Below are 16,852 nucleotides of genomic sequence, written 5' to 3'. Positions count from 1 at the left end.
TTTATACATATATACATGTATATATGTCAGAGAGAACCAGCTGTAAGAAGATAAGGCAGAGGAGAGCTACCAACAAGGTGGCACACAGAAGCCCAACTATTCCCAGAGAAGCACTTGGAAGAACAAGACAACCTGCCCCAGGGGAAATATTTACTGAGCACAAGGAGAAATTAATTCTGTGCAAGACTGCTGTAGCTGTGGTGTGGCTTTGGGATGGGGACAGTTGACACCTCCATCCTCAGGGACATTCCAAATCCAGTGGGACAGGGCTCCGAGCTACCTGGTCTAGCTTTGCTACCAGCCCTGCATGGAGCTGGGATTGGACCATGGGCTTCCCAAGCCCCTTCCAGTCTGAAATTTACCTGATGCTCCAATGTGCATTGTGCAAAAGCAATGTGGTGATTTTAAGACTCACTTGTGAGATGGCCAAGATCAATCCCTCTTCCACACAGCTGATGTCAGATCTGCCTTACATCCCCTGCTGACTTCACAAGTTTTGCTACCACAGAGGAACTGGATGAGCTGAGTGCTGGAGAAAGCAAATGCCTGTGGGAAAAAAGTGTGGGTTTAATGGCAGGCTTTAAACAGAAGCCTGGGTGCAAAATGATATGTCTGTGATAGTCTGCCCTGGGATGGGGTTGCTGACAGTCACAGTTGGAGGGTTGTGTGTTCTGGGTTAGAGTCTGACAAGCAGCTCCTGTGGCTGTGCCTTACTCTGTCCTGGAAAAGCAGAAGTTTGGGCACATGCATTCGTGGTTTGGCCCACTCTTCGTGTTTTTCCACTGAAGCACTTCAGTATTTTTAGGCTGAAAGAGAGGACTCTGCTATGCTGGAAGGACCAGAGCAGTCCTGTGCAGGCAGGACACTCCAAGGTGAAGTACAAGACTAAAAACCAGCCAGGAGCCACCATCCCTGCTCACAACAAGGTGGTGTTGAGGGTGGGAAGAAGGGGCTCCAAGCTGCTGGCTGGTGGCATGGAGAGCCTGCACACACATCACTGCTAGGCTCAGATGTCTGGATGAGAGAGCAGCAACCAGCCCCAGCATTTCCTGAAGCTGAGATGTCTGCTTTCCCTCCTCTGAGGACCTGGAGGACGCAGACCCAGCTCTTCCAGGAAAGCACCTGGCCCACACAGCCTGGTGTGCTGCCAAGGTGATTGTTGCAGGCGATGCTGGCACTGGGGCCCGGCACGCAGAGCACAGCTCAGCCAGCAGCGTTGGTGGTGGATGCAAGGCAGATGGGGAATGTCACAAGGACCAAGAGCTTCCAGAGGGCCCAGTGCAAGCTAACAGGGCCAGAAGCTGTATTTGACCCTGCCAAAAAGAACCAGGGGTTGATGGTGGATGCCAGGTTCAATACAAGCCAAACATCTGCCTTGTGAATCAAGGAAACCACATTTAATTTCCTTCAGGAAAAGCAGAGCCCAGGAGATCAAAGGGAAGAGCAAAACCAGTACACACTGATGCAAGGAGGCTCCTGTGACCCAAATACCCTGAAACAGACCTCTTTAAAACATATTTTTGGCAAGGAGAGAGGAGATGGGAAGACATGGGCTCTCAACACGCTGGTGGCTGTGCAGCCCCAGTTCTGGGCAGAAGGGCCTGGTCTCTTGCTGGCTGCTCCCTCTGCACAGCCTAACAGCAGCTGCAGGCAAGCATCTCTCTGGAAAGAATTTCACATTTTCCACAAACTTTATGGAAACCAGGAAATCCAGTTAGGCACATCAGGAGAGGGGGGTTGGGGCCTCGGGTGGAGAACGGAGAGGCACAGGGACGTGGTGCCTGCAAAGGAGAACCAAACCAGGATGGGCAGAGGGTCCCAGACAACAGACAGACCAGACCACAACGTCTGCTCCAACTCCAATTTATTGAACATTACAAAATACTCTGCATATATTTTCACATTATAACAATATCCTTGCAAATAATATATTAAGTCTTGAGTCATTTGTGGTGCCCATGGCTACAGAAAACACTGACCCAACTAGAGATTTAGTATGGCCCAATATCAGAAATCAAAACTAGAGTAAGTCATACCAGAAATGCAAAACTATATAAAAACCTTTTAAAAACCTCATGCTCGTCTGGTGGAACAGGTACAGAGCTGAAGGGCCTCTGCTGACAGGGCTGAGGGTCCCATCAGCTCACCTGCTCCACATTGGCCTCATCCACCCAGTGCATCCAAGTGTCCCCTTGGCACCTGCTGTCTCAGCACACCCATACAGCTGGAAAAGGCAGGCTTTTATCTGCTTTGTAGCATTATCAGTCCAAGTCCCCATTTTTCCCAAAGAGGAGTGACCCCAACCCCCTTGCTCTGCCAGTGCCCAGCCATTGTGCTCTTTTGTGTGCTGAGCAGTTCTTGGGGTGCAGTATTTGGCCCTTGGGCTCACACCAGAAATAATTCATCGTGTGGGCCACCAGCTCCCATCACTCTCCGAGGAGGGAACAGGGGTGGCTGGGATGCAGGTGTTGGGGACAGGCCTGTGAAGGTGAACACTGGTCACACCCATCACCCCTGCTCCTGATGTACATTCATACCTGCTGCTTGCACCACCCCTGGCACCATGGCCAGTCCTCCCAGCTGATGCACCCCAGGCAACTGGGAGACTCAGATGTGGGCAGAATGAACACCAAAGACGCTGTGCAGGGCAGCTGCCTGCCAGTAAAGCCAGAAAGCTGAGCACTGCAGCTGCTGGGAACACACCCAGGCTGGCACAGCAGGTTGGCTGTCAGAGGAGTCCCTGTGCGTACAGGTTCACTAGCCCAGCTCCTGCTGGAGCCAAACCCCAGGAGCGCTGCTCCCAGTCCTGAGAAAGCCATGGCCTCGCCTCTGTGGTGCCTCCATAGCCCGGGGAACACGGGGCTGTCTGGAAATGAGCCCATCTCTGAGCTCCATGCATGTGGGGAGCCAGCATGAAGTCAGTGGCTCAGTCACTGCGTGTGGGTGGGCTCTTGCTGCTCTCACCCCTTTTCCCAGAGGTCTCCTCCTCACAGCCAGGCTGGAGACCAGCTCACTCTTACACCTGTGAGCAAGCCACAGCCCATTTTCCAGCAGCCACCACCTCAAGGCAGCACAGCCATGACAGGATCAAGTCTGTTCAGGATCCCAGCCCTGGGAGAAACATCTCCAACCTCCCAGCTGCAGAGATGTGTAGGGACCAGAGAGGAAGAACGAGCTTTGGGATCTGTGCCTCCCTGGGTGTCACAGCACAAAGACCAATTATTGACCAGGTTTGCATCAGTAGGTGCATGGGCAAAGCACACCCTGGAGAGCAGCTCCAGCAGGAGTACTGGCTTCTCCTGCCACTCCTGGAGTTTATGGAGACACACACAAGCTTTGCAGTGCAAAACAGAGCAGTCACCAGGTCATAGCCTGTCTGCAGCACTCAGCCCCTTCCCAGTCCACAGGGTGCCTCAGAGGTGGCTTGCTCTGTTGAACATCAGCCACCTGGGCTCTGCAGAGGGTGGCATCCTGCCCTGCTCCTCTGTGGCCATCAAAGGCTGCAGCTCCTGCTGCTCAGGACCGTCCGGGCTGCTGTCGCTCTGGGACCGGCCGCTCTTGGAGACGTGGCTGGGGAACTGGAAGCAGGAGCTCTGCTCTGGCATCGCCTGGCTTGCAGACTGGGGCTGCTCCTCCAGCACAGGGCAGGCAAATCTCCTGTGCTGATGTCCGCTCTCGATGCCTGGGGGGGAAGCGATGCTCTCCAGGGAGGAGATGCTTTGGTTCCACGCCTTCTGCATATCCACTGGCACGATTTTGGTGGTCTCCGAGGAGACATAAACAGCCAGATCAGCCTGGTCTCCTTTCCATGGCAGCTCCTTCTCTGCTAAGGTTGGCGATGGAGGGATGATGCAGGGGCTGGGGCAGACATCCAGGCTGCCTGGAGATGCAGATGGAGGGACAGTGAGAGGGAGCTCGCACAGCTCTCAGTCTCTCCTTGGACCCTGCAAACATTGCAGAACCAACCACTACCAAATGGCCATAGAACCCTAGAACCCACAAGGATTATGGAGTCCAACTCCTTGCCCTATGCAGAACAAGGACACAGGGAGGTTCTGCCATGCCTCTAGAGGACAGTGATTCTCCCATTCATGCTCTGTGGACCTTGCTTTTGCCCAGGCCATGGCAGCTTTGCTCCACAGGCAGAGGAAGGATAAGCTACCTGCTGGCAGCTGCCCCAGCATGGAGCATTGGTGCCTACCAGGAGTTGTCTTTCCCTGAAGGACCTCATCAGTGGCTCGAGCAACGAACACAATCCCCTCATCATCCTCCTTCTCCGTCTCTGAGCTATCACTCTCCTCCTCCTCTGAGCTGACCATCACCAGGACAGGAGCTGCAGGCAGATGGAGGGGCTCGGTTTGGTGCTAGCACAACCCTGGGTGCTGTCATCCCGCCGAGCTGGCAGTGGGCAAGCACAGCAGCTGCTCCCATCCCACGCCACCAGGTCCCCTTGCCAGGACCTGCCATCCTCACCTGCCACTGGCCTTACCTGCATCCTGCCAGGGGACATTTCTGTGAGTCTTCCCATTGAGCGTCTCTTTGGTCAGAGAGATGTTCTTCTGTGAAAGAAGAAGAACTGGCTGAGACCTGTCCTGGGCAAAGCCCAAAACCAAAGAGGAGGTCCTGCAAGCCAGCCAGCACTGGGCATGCAGATTGCCACCCTGGCTAAATGGGATATGGTTTGCATCATCACGGCCCCACAAGGAACTGCTCAGCTGCAACGGCTTCAAAAGCCTCCAGACAAAGTAAGATACCCAAGGCTCAATTTGAGGTGCAGTGCCACACTTCTAGGCCTGGATCTGCACCAACGCTGAGACTGCTTTATGTTGAGTGCTCCTGCAAAACGAACTGGGGGCTCCTCCAGGGCTTTGCTCAGTGAAGAGCCACCCCACAGCACTGATGGCATGCTGGGGACACACGGACACACGACACCTGCATGCTCACACGCAGCACCAACAGGACTGAGAAGAGATGAGCTGTTTTCCCCTCTGGTTCTGGAGCTGCTGATGCCCTGCAACACCTCACCTACACCCCAAAAGGACCTCTCTTACTGTATCCTGGGTTGGCCAAACCTCAGAGCTAGGAAAAGTACAGGAGCTTGGGGAGGACTTGCCTTTTTCCTGCCTTTTTCCTTCAGCCTGGCCTTGCTCTTGGAGGAGCAGACATTGTGCTTTGTGGACTTGAAGGTCTCCAGACGCCTCTTCATGTTCTGCCGGAAGATTTCTTTATCTTGGCGCTCTTGTTTATCTGGAGAGATGAAGTGACGGCTGTAGCTGGCCTTGTACTGGCCGAGGGAGAGGCAAAGAGAACAGGGTGAGCAGCCGGCCCCACGGAGCCCCGTGTCCATCCCTGCTCCTCCTGCGGGCGCTGCTCCCCTCGGGGTGGCCCGGGAGTGCTCACCCGCCGGCGGGGCTTGTAGAGGCTCCCTCGCAGCACATGGTGCATGGCAGCGTCCTCCTTGTCCCGGCGGCTCCGCACCGTGTCGATCACCTGCAGGTCCAGGCACGCGCCGCTCCCGCTCTCCCTCCTGCAGGAGATGGAGATGGATGGGCTGGGCTCCCTGCCAGCCCCCTGCCAGCCCTGCTGCAACCCGCCCCGAGGGAAGAGGGCAGCTGGAGGGCCGAGGAGGGCTGTGCAGGAGCTCAGAGAGGGATGGCTGCACTCACAGGAGGTTTGTGACCGATGACTCTGACATGGACGTGCGGCTGGGCATGGAGGGCAGCGCCAGCTTGGCAGCCGAGTGCACGTGGCCACCCTGGGAGTTGGGAGGACAAGGCTGGCGTCAGGACAGCAAGGACAGGTCCCCACTGCTTAACCAGAGGGTGAACATGAGGGGAACCTCTCCTGCCAGTGCCATTCTGCTGCCTGTACCTGATCAACAAAGCTGATAGCATCACGGATGTTCAGCTTGTAGTAAACATCCCAGATCTCATCCCGCAGCCTGTAGGCAGATTTCCGCATCAGGAGCTGGCTCAGGTACTTCTTGTCAAACTGCTCCCACCTGCCATGAGATGAAGACACAGGCAGTTCAGCTCCCATGGGCTACCACGGCCAGGGATATCCACACAAGGCTGAGTGTCCCCAGTACAGCAAAGGGAGGCTGGGCACGCAGGACCTGGCTGTGCAGAGGGACACACTGCCAGGGAGAGCAGGAGGGGAGGGGACATGGTGACCCTTCAGCCTGCCCAAGGGGAAGCCAGACACTATCGGGTCTGTGAGAGGCAGTGGGAGTAGGACAGGGGCCACCCTGCTGGAGCACTTCCCCTGCAGGAAACAGGCTTTTTGCATCCTTTTCCTGTCCCTGTGCTGCAGATAAACACTGCCCAGGCAGGAACAGGGCTGTTCCCTCCTCAGTGCCCAGCATAGTTCCATCCATGAGGAGGCAGAGGGCCGTTGCCACCAACATGGACACCCCAAGTTCTGACCTTGCCAAGCAATGTCAGCTCCACAGCACCCCAACCTGACCTCTCTCTGGGATGCTTTCGTCATCTTGGTCTGCTGCACCACAGCAGCAGATGGTACCTATCCAGACTGATGGACAGACACACAGCCTTCCTGTCCACAGGAAGGGGTGTCCTCCTGTGAGAGCCCCAAGGTGTCCCTGTGGCTGGCATGCATCTCCCATTCACTAACAGTCAGCAGAGGATCCTGTCTAAGACACTCACTTGTCCCGCCAGTAGTGGTAGCCGTGGTGCCCCACGATGTCCTCCACCGCTGCCAAGATGTGGTCAAAGGCCTTGAGTGAGGGAAGAGGGTGAGTGGTGGCAAGGCTGTGGGTGCCCCAGGGATGCCAAGGTCATACATGGTCCTTGCCCAGCCCCACAGGTGAGGGGAGCTGGGGAGCCTCTGGCACTGTCACTTACGTGCTCGTGCAGCTCCTCGTTCAGCGTGGGTTTGTGGTGGTCACTACGCTTCACCTTCAGCCACGTCACCAGGGGTTTGATGGTGAGGCCCTAGAATGGCAGGAGAAGGCAAGGGAAAGACCGGGAGGGCGAGAGGGTGCATGGCTGGGGCATGGGGAGCAGAAGCAGCACGAAGTGACTGGGGACAGTGGCTGTACCAGCCATGTGTGCCCCTGTAAACCCGACCCCTGTGCCATGGCGTGCACCCCCAATCATCCTTCCCCTAGACTCATATTCATCCTCGCCATGGCTTCCCTTCCTAGGGTGCTGAACGCCAGAGCTGGGGCCCATCAGCAGCTTTGTAAAGAGAACAGCCTGGACAGGCAGGCACTCTTGGAGCTCCTGGAGCCAGTCCCACCAGAACAAAATGCCAGCAGGAAAAGAAGGTGCCCATGGCCCCACCACTGCAGCAGTCCCCACAGCAGCCCTGCACACCTGCTGATGGATGGGGTGCCAGAAAGCACTGAGGACCAAAGGTCACTTTAAAAAGACACTTTCCCAAAGCACATGTCCCCAGGCCAGTTCTGGGGCAAGAAAGCAGCACTGGAGGAGGGCACAGTGCCCATCCTCACCTGCACAATGACAGTGAAGAACACCACCACGATGGTCGTTGCCACAAAGTAGTCCTTGGCTTTCACCTTTTCCCTGTCCAGCAGGATGACCAGGGCAAAGGCCACGGCCCCACGGAGGCCTCCATATGACATGACCACCTGGTCGATCCTGTCCAGGGGGATGAGGCGGAAGCGGTTGAGCACGTATGTTTGGAGAACAACACCTGGGGAAGAAGGAGGAGGAGAGCCTGGAATGTTGGGAGAACCCTGCCTGCTCCAGCAGCACAGCACAACATCCCAGCCAGGATGTATGGCTGGCCTTGTGCCCCAACTTTCCTGGGCAATATCCCTTTTTGGCACGAAAAGGGCTGTGTGCCACCAGCCATAAGCACAGCAGGACAGACTGACCCACGGCTCTGAAGAGCAGAATAAAGAAGAGGGTGCCCAGCACCAGTGCTGTGTCCCATGTCCACTTGGAGGTGTCCACAGCTGAGATGCCCAGAAACATGAAGATGATGGTCTCTGAGCTGCTGGCCAGTGTCTTCATGGTGTACTTGACCGTGGTGCGGGATTTCTGGGAGATGTTGGCTTCCACGTACTTCTTGCAGCAGATCCCACAGAAGGTGACTCTGCAGAGGGGCAGGAGGAGATGGCATGGCCCTATGGCAGGATGAGGAGTGAGTCTACTCACTGCCTCTTGCTGCTCAGCACTGCATCCCCAATTTCCTGGGTTCCCCCGGGGGACACCCCAGTACTCACGCCAGGATGGCGGAGAGCGAGACCATCTCGGCAGCGAGGTAGGCGACGTAGGCCAGGAGGAAGACGAAGAGAGGCTCGATGATGCGCACGCGCTTGGTGAACCGCGTGATCAGCGCCAGCAGGAAGGCGAAGAGCAGCCCCACGGCTGTGCCCCCCAGGCTCACCAGGAAGAAGGAGGCTGGTGGGAGGAGAAGTCTCGTGTGAACCGTAAGGAAGTGGGCCCAGCTCCTGTGCCTCACAGCCATGCCATGCTGGCCAAGTGCCACGTTCCCACCCAGGTCCCCTCCAAAGCATCCCATGGAGCACAAAGCTTTGGATGATCCCAAAGCATCCCCTGGAGCACCCCTGCTCTGGGGATAGGCTGATAGAGTTGGGGTTATTCAGCCTGGAGGAGACCCTGGGGAGACCTCAGAAGCCCTTCCAGTAGCTGAAGAGTACTCCAAAAGAGCTGGAGAGGGACTTTTGACATGGAGATGGAATAACAGGACAAGAGGGAATGGCTTCAAACTGACAGAGGGCAGGATTAGATCGGGTATTAGGAAGAAATTCTTCCCTGTGAGGGTGGTGAGGCCCTGGCACAGACTGGCTGTCCCATCCCTGCAAGTGTTCAAGGCCAGGCTGGAGGGGTCTAGTGGAAGGTGTCCCAGCCCATGGCAGCGGGGGCTGGAACAAGATGAGCTTTAGGGTCCCTTCCAGCCCAAACAATTCTGCAGTTCTATGCTGATGGCCAGCATGTGACACATGGAGATGACAGAGTTGTGGTGCTCAGTGCCCACCCCACAGGACAACAGCTCCTGTGCTTGCCCCCCTCCACTTCCACAGCAGAGGAGGAGGTGGAGGGGCTGGTGTGGCAATTACTCACCTACCCCCTTCACGTAGTCGGTGGCGTGAATGTGCGCTGGGCCCAGCTCCACAAAAGAGTTGAAGACCTTGTACAGCACCTGCAGGGAAGGCAAATCCCTTGAGAAACAAAGGGCATTGCCCTGCCTTGAGAGGGGCAGGAAGGGTCCTGTGGAAGAGGCCTTTTCCACCCCAAACCTGTCAGGTAACAGCTCATTTCAGCAAAGTTTCCCAGGGCCAGGAGAGAGGAAAGGCCAAGAGAGCATGGCATGGGTCTACCCCAGCTCAGGGATGTCACCTGCATGCTCTGCCCATCCTGGGGAATTCCAGCACCTTGGACCATGTTGGGCTCAACATTAGAGTCCCTCAAGCTGCAACTCACCACGGTGACAGCATCATTCAGGAGAGACTCGCCAAACACAATGATGAAGAGGGTCTCGTTAACATGGACCTCTTCAAAGACAGCCAGGACTGCCACAGGGTCCACAGCTGAAATCAGGCTGCCAAAGAGCAGGAAATCCATCAGCCCAGCTTCAACACCTGGATCTGTTAGGACAGAAGGATCAAGGTCAGGCAAGCCAGCCACCCCAGAGCCCCTCTCACCAGGTGGAAACAAGCCTGTCCCTCATCTGATCCCAGTGACTTGGCTGCAGCATCTCAACTGGGAGAGCAGTGGGATGAGCCCAAAAGTGTTGCCAGACCTCCAGGATGCCCCTGGAAAAGTGGGACTTGGTGCCTTCTTGCTGCAACATGAGAGGAGCATAAGGGATGTCCCTGTTGGCACCCAGGTGCATCACTGCTCCTCCAGCAGGTACCACCAGAGGTGGCTCAGCAGCTCCACCTCGGGTCCAGGCACCAAGTGGCTCCTCAGGGCTCAGGAGAGCTCAAAACACAGCCCAGGCCAGCCAGGGCCAGCGGTTCCAGCCAAGGACAGGGAACATGGCAGCGAGCCAGCAATGCTAGCCAAGGTTGGCAGACAAAAATAGCAAGACATGAGTCAGCCCAGTGCCAAGCAGGGCCCGTCTGTCCTGCACGCTTGACCGTCCTGCCAGAGCACCATTCCCAGGAAGTCAGGACCCTGCTCGTGCTGCAATTCCTAGGAATCCACAGCAGGGAGAGGCAGTGGGCTATGAAACTGGGGGTGCTTTGCACCTCTAACCTGTTTTTTGGGGGTGTGGCCCCAGCTGGGCAGCCCTGCACACCCACCCATGAGCCCGGCCCGGTGCAGTCCCCAGAGCGCGGTGCCGGTGGCGAAGGAGTTCCAGAGCGTGCCCACCACGGCGTAGGTGAGGATGGCACCGATGTTGTCGAAGAACAGCCGGCTGGGCATGAAGTACCCCGAGTCCAGGACGATGGGGGGCAGAAGGAAGAGGAAGAACATGTTGGGCTCCAGCTGGTACTCGGCTTTCTTTGCCACGGCCAACACGATGCCCCCCAGGCCCAGCCCCAGCAGGATGAGAAGGCAGCTCTCCGGGACAACGGATGTCACCTTCCTTGACAGGTGGAAAACTAGAAGAAGAATGAGAGGATCAGCCAAACAGGCACATGGACAGAGCATCCCAAATCCACAGGCTTCACAGAAGGGTTGGGTGATGCATGATGGATGGGAGGAGAACAAGGGAGCACCTATGGGAAAATTGCTTCATGGCCACATATGCACAAAAAACCTTCCAGCTATCTCCCAGGTCAGGATTTCAGGTCCCTGACTCTTTAGGATTTCCCTCTCCCTCTCAGCCAGTGTCTAATAAGCCAATCAGCCAGGCATTTTACTTTTCTTGGCTTCTGGTATCTGCACTTGAAGGTTTAAAGCAGGCAGCGAGCACGTTCACAGTGTCACGAGCACTGCTGGCTGCTGTTCAGGTGAAGAAATCCTGGTACACCGGGACACGTTACCCCACTCAGAGACGAGGATGCTCAGCCCTGGTGACAGGGTGACCTTGTTTGCATCTGTCTGAGCAAGAAACCAGAGCAGCATGCAAACCACTGCAGCACAAGCCATGCCCGAACACAACCTCCCTCAGCACCAGCTAACCTACCTGCATCCAGCAACACAGGCACTTGGGAGCTGCAGATTCAGAGATGCTTGGAATAATCAGTTTGTTCCGTGCAAGGTTGGGGCCAAATCTTAAGCTGCCATGGAACAGGCTGTATTTTCTAAAGCAAACAGAGGATGCCCTGGTATTCATCCATCAGTAAGGCAGCAGCGAGCCTGTGCTCAGGCACAAGCCAGCAGGGTGCCCTGCCAGCCAGCACAGGAGATTTGTTCCTCCAGGCACCCTTGTCCCCCAAGTCAGGGTGTCCTGTGTAACCCCAAATCAGTCCAGCTTCCAGGCAGGCAACCCCCATCCCTGAGGGTTTCTCCTCGCTAGCACAAAGTGCTGTATTGTCGCTGCCCCTCCAAAAGGGCATTGCTTGAGGAAAGGCTATTGACAGTCACAGTGATTTTGTCCCCCATCACTGAGTTCTGCCATCATTTGTGCCATCCAGCTCAGTTCTGTGGCATGACTTGACCACCAGATGAAGAAAGCTCCTGGGGAGTGGATTCCTCCTGGTACTTTGAGAGCAGCCTCTGTCCTTGTGCACCCAGCAGGTACAGGGGACATTAGGGTAGGCTCTGAGCCATCGCTTGGCTGCAAGCCCAGCCCTGCTGCCAACCCCAAAACCCAGTCCCTAAAGCCCTTTAGCTGGACTAAAGGTGCCCATTGCCTGTGCCAAGCTGCCCCTCCAGAAGGGGGGCATGCTATGGTCATGCACCAACCCTGGGTCACTCAGCTGCTTCCCTCCTTTGGAACCCCAGTGGACAGAGCACAAGGTCTGCCTAGCCCAGGGTGCTGTCTCCAGCACCACAGACCTGGAGAAGAGCCCAGGAACAGGCAGTATTTCATCAGTAGGTTTCCATGCCTCTATGCCCTTGTCATTCTCCTCTGAACCTGTCCTGCTCCTGCTCTATCCTTCTGGGACAGGTCCCAATGTCCCTGAGATGTGGACAAGCAGAGAACTGAGGTTGTGGCCTCCTGATGTTCTTCCTTTCTCCTTTCCCAGCATCTCTTAGGTGATTTTCTTTCCTTCACAGCAGCTGAGCTCTGAATTAGAGGAGATAATTGAATGACAAAGATCTGGTTCACAACCAGAGACAACATCTTTGAGCCCACCGCCCACTGTGCAGGCTGAGGACCACTTTTCCTTTAGTTGAGGACCTCAAGAGGTTGCTGCTTGGCACAGTAAGCTCCATCCATGCCCCAGCACTGGCTCCCTGCCATAATACAGCAGGAGCACTGCTGCAGCCAGCAGGGGCAGAGCAGTGAGCACAGGGGCAGCATGATCTGCAGCTCCACCCCCGAGCACCTCAATAGCAAAGAGCAGCCAGGCCAAGGGTCTCTGCCACTGCACACCTGGGCACAGAGCCCAGGGCACCCCCCTGAGCCCCAGCCACCTCTGCTCACTGCTGGGGGACTGTGCAGATAGGGACACTACAGCCCTCCAAGCAGACCCACAGCCTGAGGAAACGCTGGCTGGGCTTCATCCAGGCCAAATTCCTGCTAAATGACCACCCAAGTCACTGCAGAGCCCTGTTCACCCCACACAAGCTGCTTTCACCGATGGACAAATGGTGCTCACTCAGCGCCTGCAGCAGGCTGTGCAGCCGCTTCCCACCCACGGGAACAAAGCTCTGAAGTTTTCAAGAAGGGAACGAGGCGTCCAGCCCCTTTCTGCATTCTCAGGAACATTGCCAAGATCCCTGCTCTCTGCTTCGGCAGCCCATCTGCATTTCTCATGCTGTGGAGCTGTCCTGGCTGGCTGGGGATGCTGTGGGGACATGGGTCATCCATCCTGGAAGTGTTCAAGGCCAGGCTGGATGGGGCTTTGAGCAACTTAGTCTAATGGAAGGTGTCTCTGCCCATGGAAAAAGAAATCCATGGTAGCTGGAAAAGGATAATCTCTAAAGTTCCTTCCAACTCAAACCATTCTATGGTTCTATGATTGTTTTCACCAAGCCAAAAACTTGGTCAAATAAAGGAGAAGCATCAATGGGAAAGATCATGCTTGTCCAAAAATCTGCTGGCTGATGGAAAAGCTGCCAGCCTCCCCAGGAAATGGCAGCACATGAGCTCCCCTGTGTCACGGAGAACAGCCAGTGGGGACAGACTGAACGAGCTCTAATTTTATACTAGTCAGGGATTTCAGCACTAAAGGTTCCCACAGCAACAGTAACTTAGCCACATGTGAATTAACTTCAGAGACATAATCATACTCAGGCATCAATAATAAAGGATTTGCCATCGAGAGAACTCAAGGCCAAAAACTGCTCTGCTCCTCCAGAGCTTGAGAAATGGCAGAACACCTAAACCAAGACATGAGCAGCTGGGGACAGAGGTGATGGTGTGAGGAGAGATGGTTGCAGTGCTGCTGCATAGAAATACATCTGTCTGCTGGCAAACTCCTGCCTGTGGGGCAGCTGTGTGTAAGGAGAATGTTTGGGGACAATGCTCATCACCTCTGTGCTGCCCATCCTGTGCTCTGACTGTGGATGGAAAGGCAGCAAAGCCCGGATGATGCCTCGCTGTGCAGGAAGGCAACACCCAAGCCAGTTTTTCCCTGCCCCGGGTGTTTGCTGGCTTGGGTCACCCCAGCATCGTGACTGCCTCTGAGAACAGAGCCCACAGTGTCGTTTCCCCATCACACGGGCGTGGGGCCGCTTCCTCCCCTGCAGTCACAGGGCTGTGAGCTGCCAGCCCAGCGCCACAACCACAATGGTTCCTGTGCGCCAGCCTACGCCCAGCGTCCGTGGCTGCCACAGCTGGCAATGCCCTCTCCACTCCCCAAAATCCTCCACCCCTGGTTCATCTCCTCTGTGGACTCCTGTGCACCCTGGGGAGCACAGGTGCCATCTCTGGGGACACCCGTGGCAGGCTGCTGACTGCAGGTCTGGGTGTGGCTATTGGCTCCAGGCTCTGAGGCTCCATCGGACCCACTGGACACACTAAACCTGGCAGCTGGAAGCTATCAGCCATCAGGGCTGTGTCTCACAGAAAGATGAGAGTGCCCATCAGCCTCAGGCCTGGAAGAATGTGGCAAATCACAGGACCTGGGAATGGTCCCAGCTCAGGCCCCCCTGCACCCCCCACACAAAATCCGGGGTGGCTGAGGGAAGCACATCAATGGAAACCTGCACAGGGAGCAACTCCAGGGAGAGGCTGGAGAGAAGAAAATAACAGCCAGGGAAAGGAATTTTCTCTCTGATCTTCTGCAGGTAGGAGGGACGCTCTCGGCAGCTGGAGGTGGCACAGCTACAGCAGAGTGCTGTATTTTTAAACTCATGATACCTTTTAATTCATTCCTCGCGAGGCTTTAGGTCTCTCTTGCAAGAAGGCAAGGAAGGAGAGGAACGGGAGATCCACAATGATGCTGGGACAGGAAGAGGCCAGCTGGTGGTCACAGCTGTAGCTGTCTCCTGTGTAATGAGTGCTCCTGGACATCCCTGGCTGATCAGACATTCCCCTGCCCAACTCTGAACCCACAACTCGAAACTCAGAGGGTGTCTGTGCCCTCACCAAGGGGGCTGTGCCCACAGTGGGGTCCCTGAAGAGAGAACCTGACTCAAGGTCACGATCCCATCCCCTGGGCCCAGCACAGCAGGCAGGGGCACTGTGGGGGACCAGCCCCCTGGGTACCCCTGCTTGGCACCCACACACGGGTGTCCCCTCCCCAGCACCCCGGATGCCAGCGGGGAGCCCAGCCCTGCACAGCTCACCCACATCCTCGTTGTGCCTTCCCACACAGCCTCGCACAGCAGAGCCTCCCCCGGCTGCGTGGTTCTGTGCTGGGGAGCACAGGAGTCCAAGGCCAACCCCATCTGGAGTGACCCACTGGAGGGGACTGCAGGGACCTGCCATCCCCAGGCTGCTGGGGACACATCCTGCCTGGCACTGACACCACTGAGCCTTTCCCCGGGACTGTGGGGGAACAATGGCCCTGCCAACGGCAGGTGCTGTGCCAGCCTTCGGGAACACGGGACATCCTCTGGGGCTTCTCTTCTCATGAACCCTCCATCCTCTGTGCCCATCCATCCATCCATCCATCCATCCATCCATCCATCCATCCATCCATCCATCCATCCATCCATCCCTCGCAGGAATAAACAGCCCGGGCCCCCACCTTTTCCTTCGGGTGCTGCCTTAACCCCGTCACCGCACATCACCCCACGGCAGGGCACGGAGGATGTGGCGTGGTCCCCGACCTCTGCAATCCAGTGAGAGCGCTGCCCAGCCGGATTTGTCCCTGTCACCCGTGTCCCGGCGTGCGGTGACACCCCTCGTCCCGGTGCCCCCGCGCCCGCCGGGGATGCCGCATCGCCGCTGCCTGCCCCACGTCTGCTCCCGGGGGCCCGGAGCGGGTGGGGACACGGGGACACTCACCGATCTTGGCCAGGCTGGCTACCAGGATCCAGGCGGCCACCAGGCAGGGCGCCTGCACCTCCCGCCACTGCCACCGCAGCAGCTCAGCTCCCGCCGGGGCGGCGGGGCCGGCGGAGGCCGCCGGGGGCTGCATGGCCCCGCTCCGCTCCGTTCCGTTCCGTTCCGCTCCGTTCCGCTCCCCCGCGGTCCCGGTCCCGGCCCCCGCCCGCGTCACGCGCACGTGGGGATGCGCCGGGACGGCCCCCGCGCCCCACGCCACGGCCACGGCCCCGCCCGCCGCCACCGGCCCGCCCCGCACCTCCCCGCTGCTGTCCCAGGCCTCAGCACCCGCCCCCTGCTCACCCCTCACATCCCCCAGCTCATCTGCACACTCCCGGAGCCCCCTGCCCCAGCCTAGTCCCCTGTGTCCCTCTCGGTCCTCTCTGCAACTGTCCCGGTGTCACTAGCATCACCCTAATCCCCCGCACCCTCCCCCCGTGCCTCTGCTTTGTCTGAGTTTCTCCACCCTGGTTTAGTCCTCAGGCACCTACCAAATTCCCCATCCTCCTCCACAGCCAATCCCCCTCCCAGCTGAAACCATCTACCCCTGCCCCAGGTGCTGCCTGAACACACCCATGGGCAGCCCCCAAAATTTCTGTCTCCCTTTACCTCCTCAGCCCCCCTCAATACTCCTAAAATCTCCTGTTTGCTGATTAGGCCATCCACCATGCCCTGGCAGGTGCTCCATCTCCCACACCCCATCCCTGAGCCTCCCACGTTCTGGGTGGGCAGCCCAGAGAGACGGGATGCTGGCAGAGTGCTCCATGGAGAGCCAGCTCTGACCTGTGCCCACATGTCCCTGGAGGACAGGACACGACACCTTAGCCAGAGCAAGACCTCTGGCTGGCAGTGCCTGTGGCATGGGCACTCTCAGATGCTGAGTGCCAGCTTGAGCCCACTGGCCAGGTAGGAATGGGCCACAGGACACTTCCCTGGGGGCCTCGGTGGCATCACCTTTTCTCATCTCTCTGCCTGGGTACAAACGTGCTACAAATGTTTGCCAGCAGAAGCCAACGGCTGGGGAACGCAGCTGGAGGCAGGAGCAAGGGGAAAGCTCCTTGCCCACCACCCCATCACATCTGATCACTGTCATTGTCCAGGTAACCTGTCAAAAAGAAAGTAAAATGGGTTTTACACAGCTTTGCTTTGCAGTTTGAGCTCAGTATGCCCCACTTCCAGGGCAGCACCACAACACCCCTGGATCCAGGAAGCTCATCCTGTGCTGCTTCCCCCGTGCCCCGGGATGGGGAGATTGAGCCCAGCTGCCCATCCGTGCTCACCTGGAACCTCATGGGGCCTGGAGCATCCTGGAGCATCCCAGTGCTGCCCCACAGGTCCTGGAGCA

The 16,852-nt window shown here is 57.2% G+C and overlaps 1 protein-coding gene across 3 annotated transcripts; it reads right to left on the bottom strand.

Moving 5' to 3' along the window:
• Nucleotides 1-1,847: 1,847 nt before the first annotated feature.
• SLC9A5 (solute carrier family 9 member A5) lies at nucleotides 1,848-15,906 on the bottom strand. Of its 3 annotated transcripts, none has more exons than XM_030282141.4 (16): nucleotides 15,469-15,906; nucleotides 10,259-10,561; nucleotides 9,435-9,598; nucleotides 9,075-9,153; nucleotides 8,213-8,390; nucleotides 7,862-8,082; nucleotides 7,475-7,677; nucleotides 6,864-6,953; nucleotides 6,666-6,736; nucleotides 5,872-6,001; nucleotides 5,667-5,755; nucleotides 5,401-5,527; nucleotides 5,114-5,284; nucleotides 4,490-4,559; nucleotides 4,202-4,333; nucleotides 1,848-3,880 (listed from the first exon to the last, which is right to left on the bottom strand). In XM_030282141.4, exons 1-16 carry the CDS (start codon nucleotides 15,599-15,601, stop codon nucleotides 3,414-3,416), a joined length of 2,628 nt encoding a protein of 875 aa, XP_030138001.2. In that variant the 5' UTR covers nucleotides 15,602-15,906; the 3' UTR covers nucleotides 1,848-3,413. The 3 variants fall into 3 exon arrangements, with proteins under 3 accessions (XP_030138001.2, XP_072790325.1, XP_030137999.4); XM_030282139.4 differs by having other exon boundaries at nucleotides 3,657-3,944; nucleotides 15,469-15,699; XM_072934224.1 differs by lacking the exons at nucleotides 9,435-9,598; nucleotides 10,259-10,561; nucleotides 15,469-15,906 and having other exon boundaries at nucleotides 2,970-3,880; nucleotides 9,079-9,148.
• Nucleotides 15,907-16,852: the final 946 nt, after the last annotated feature.

This window comes from Taeniopygia guttata, chromosome 11 (genome assembly GCF_048771995.1).
Source record: "Taeniopygia guttata chromosome 11, bTaeGut7.mat, whole genome shotgun sequence".
In the NCBI taxonomy this organism is placed as follows: Eukaryota; Metazoa; Chordata; class Aves; order Passeriformes; family Estrildidae; genus Taeniopygia; species Taeniopygia guttata.
The sequence above is the reverse complement of the archived record's forward strand: the minus strand, read 5'-3'. Positions and strand labels throughout refer to the sequence as shown.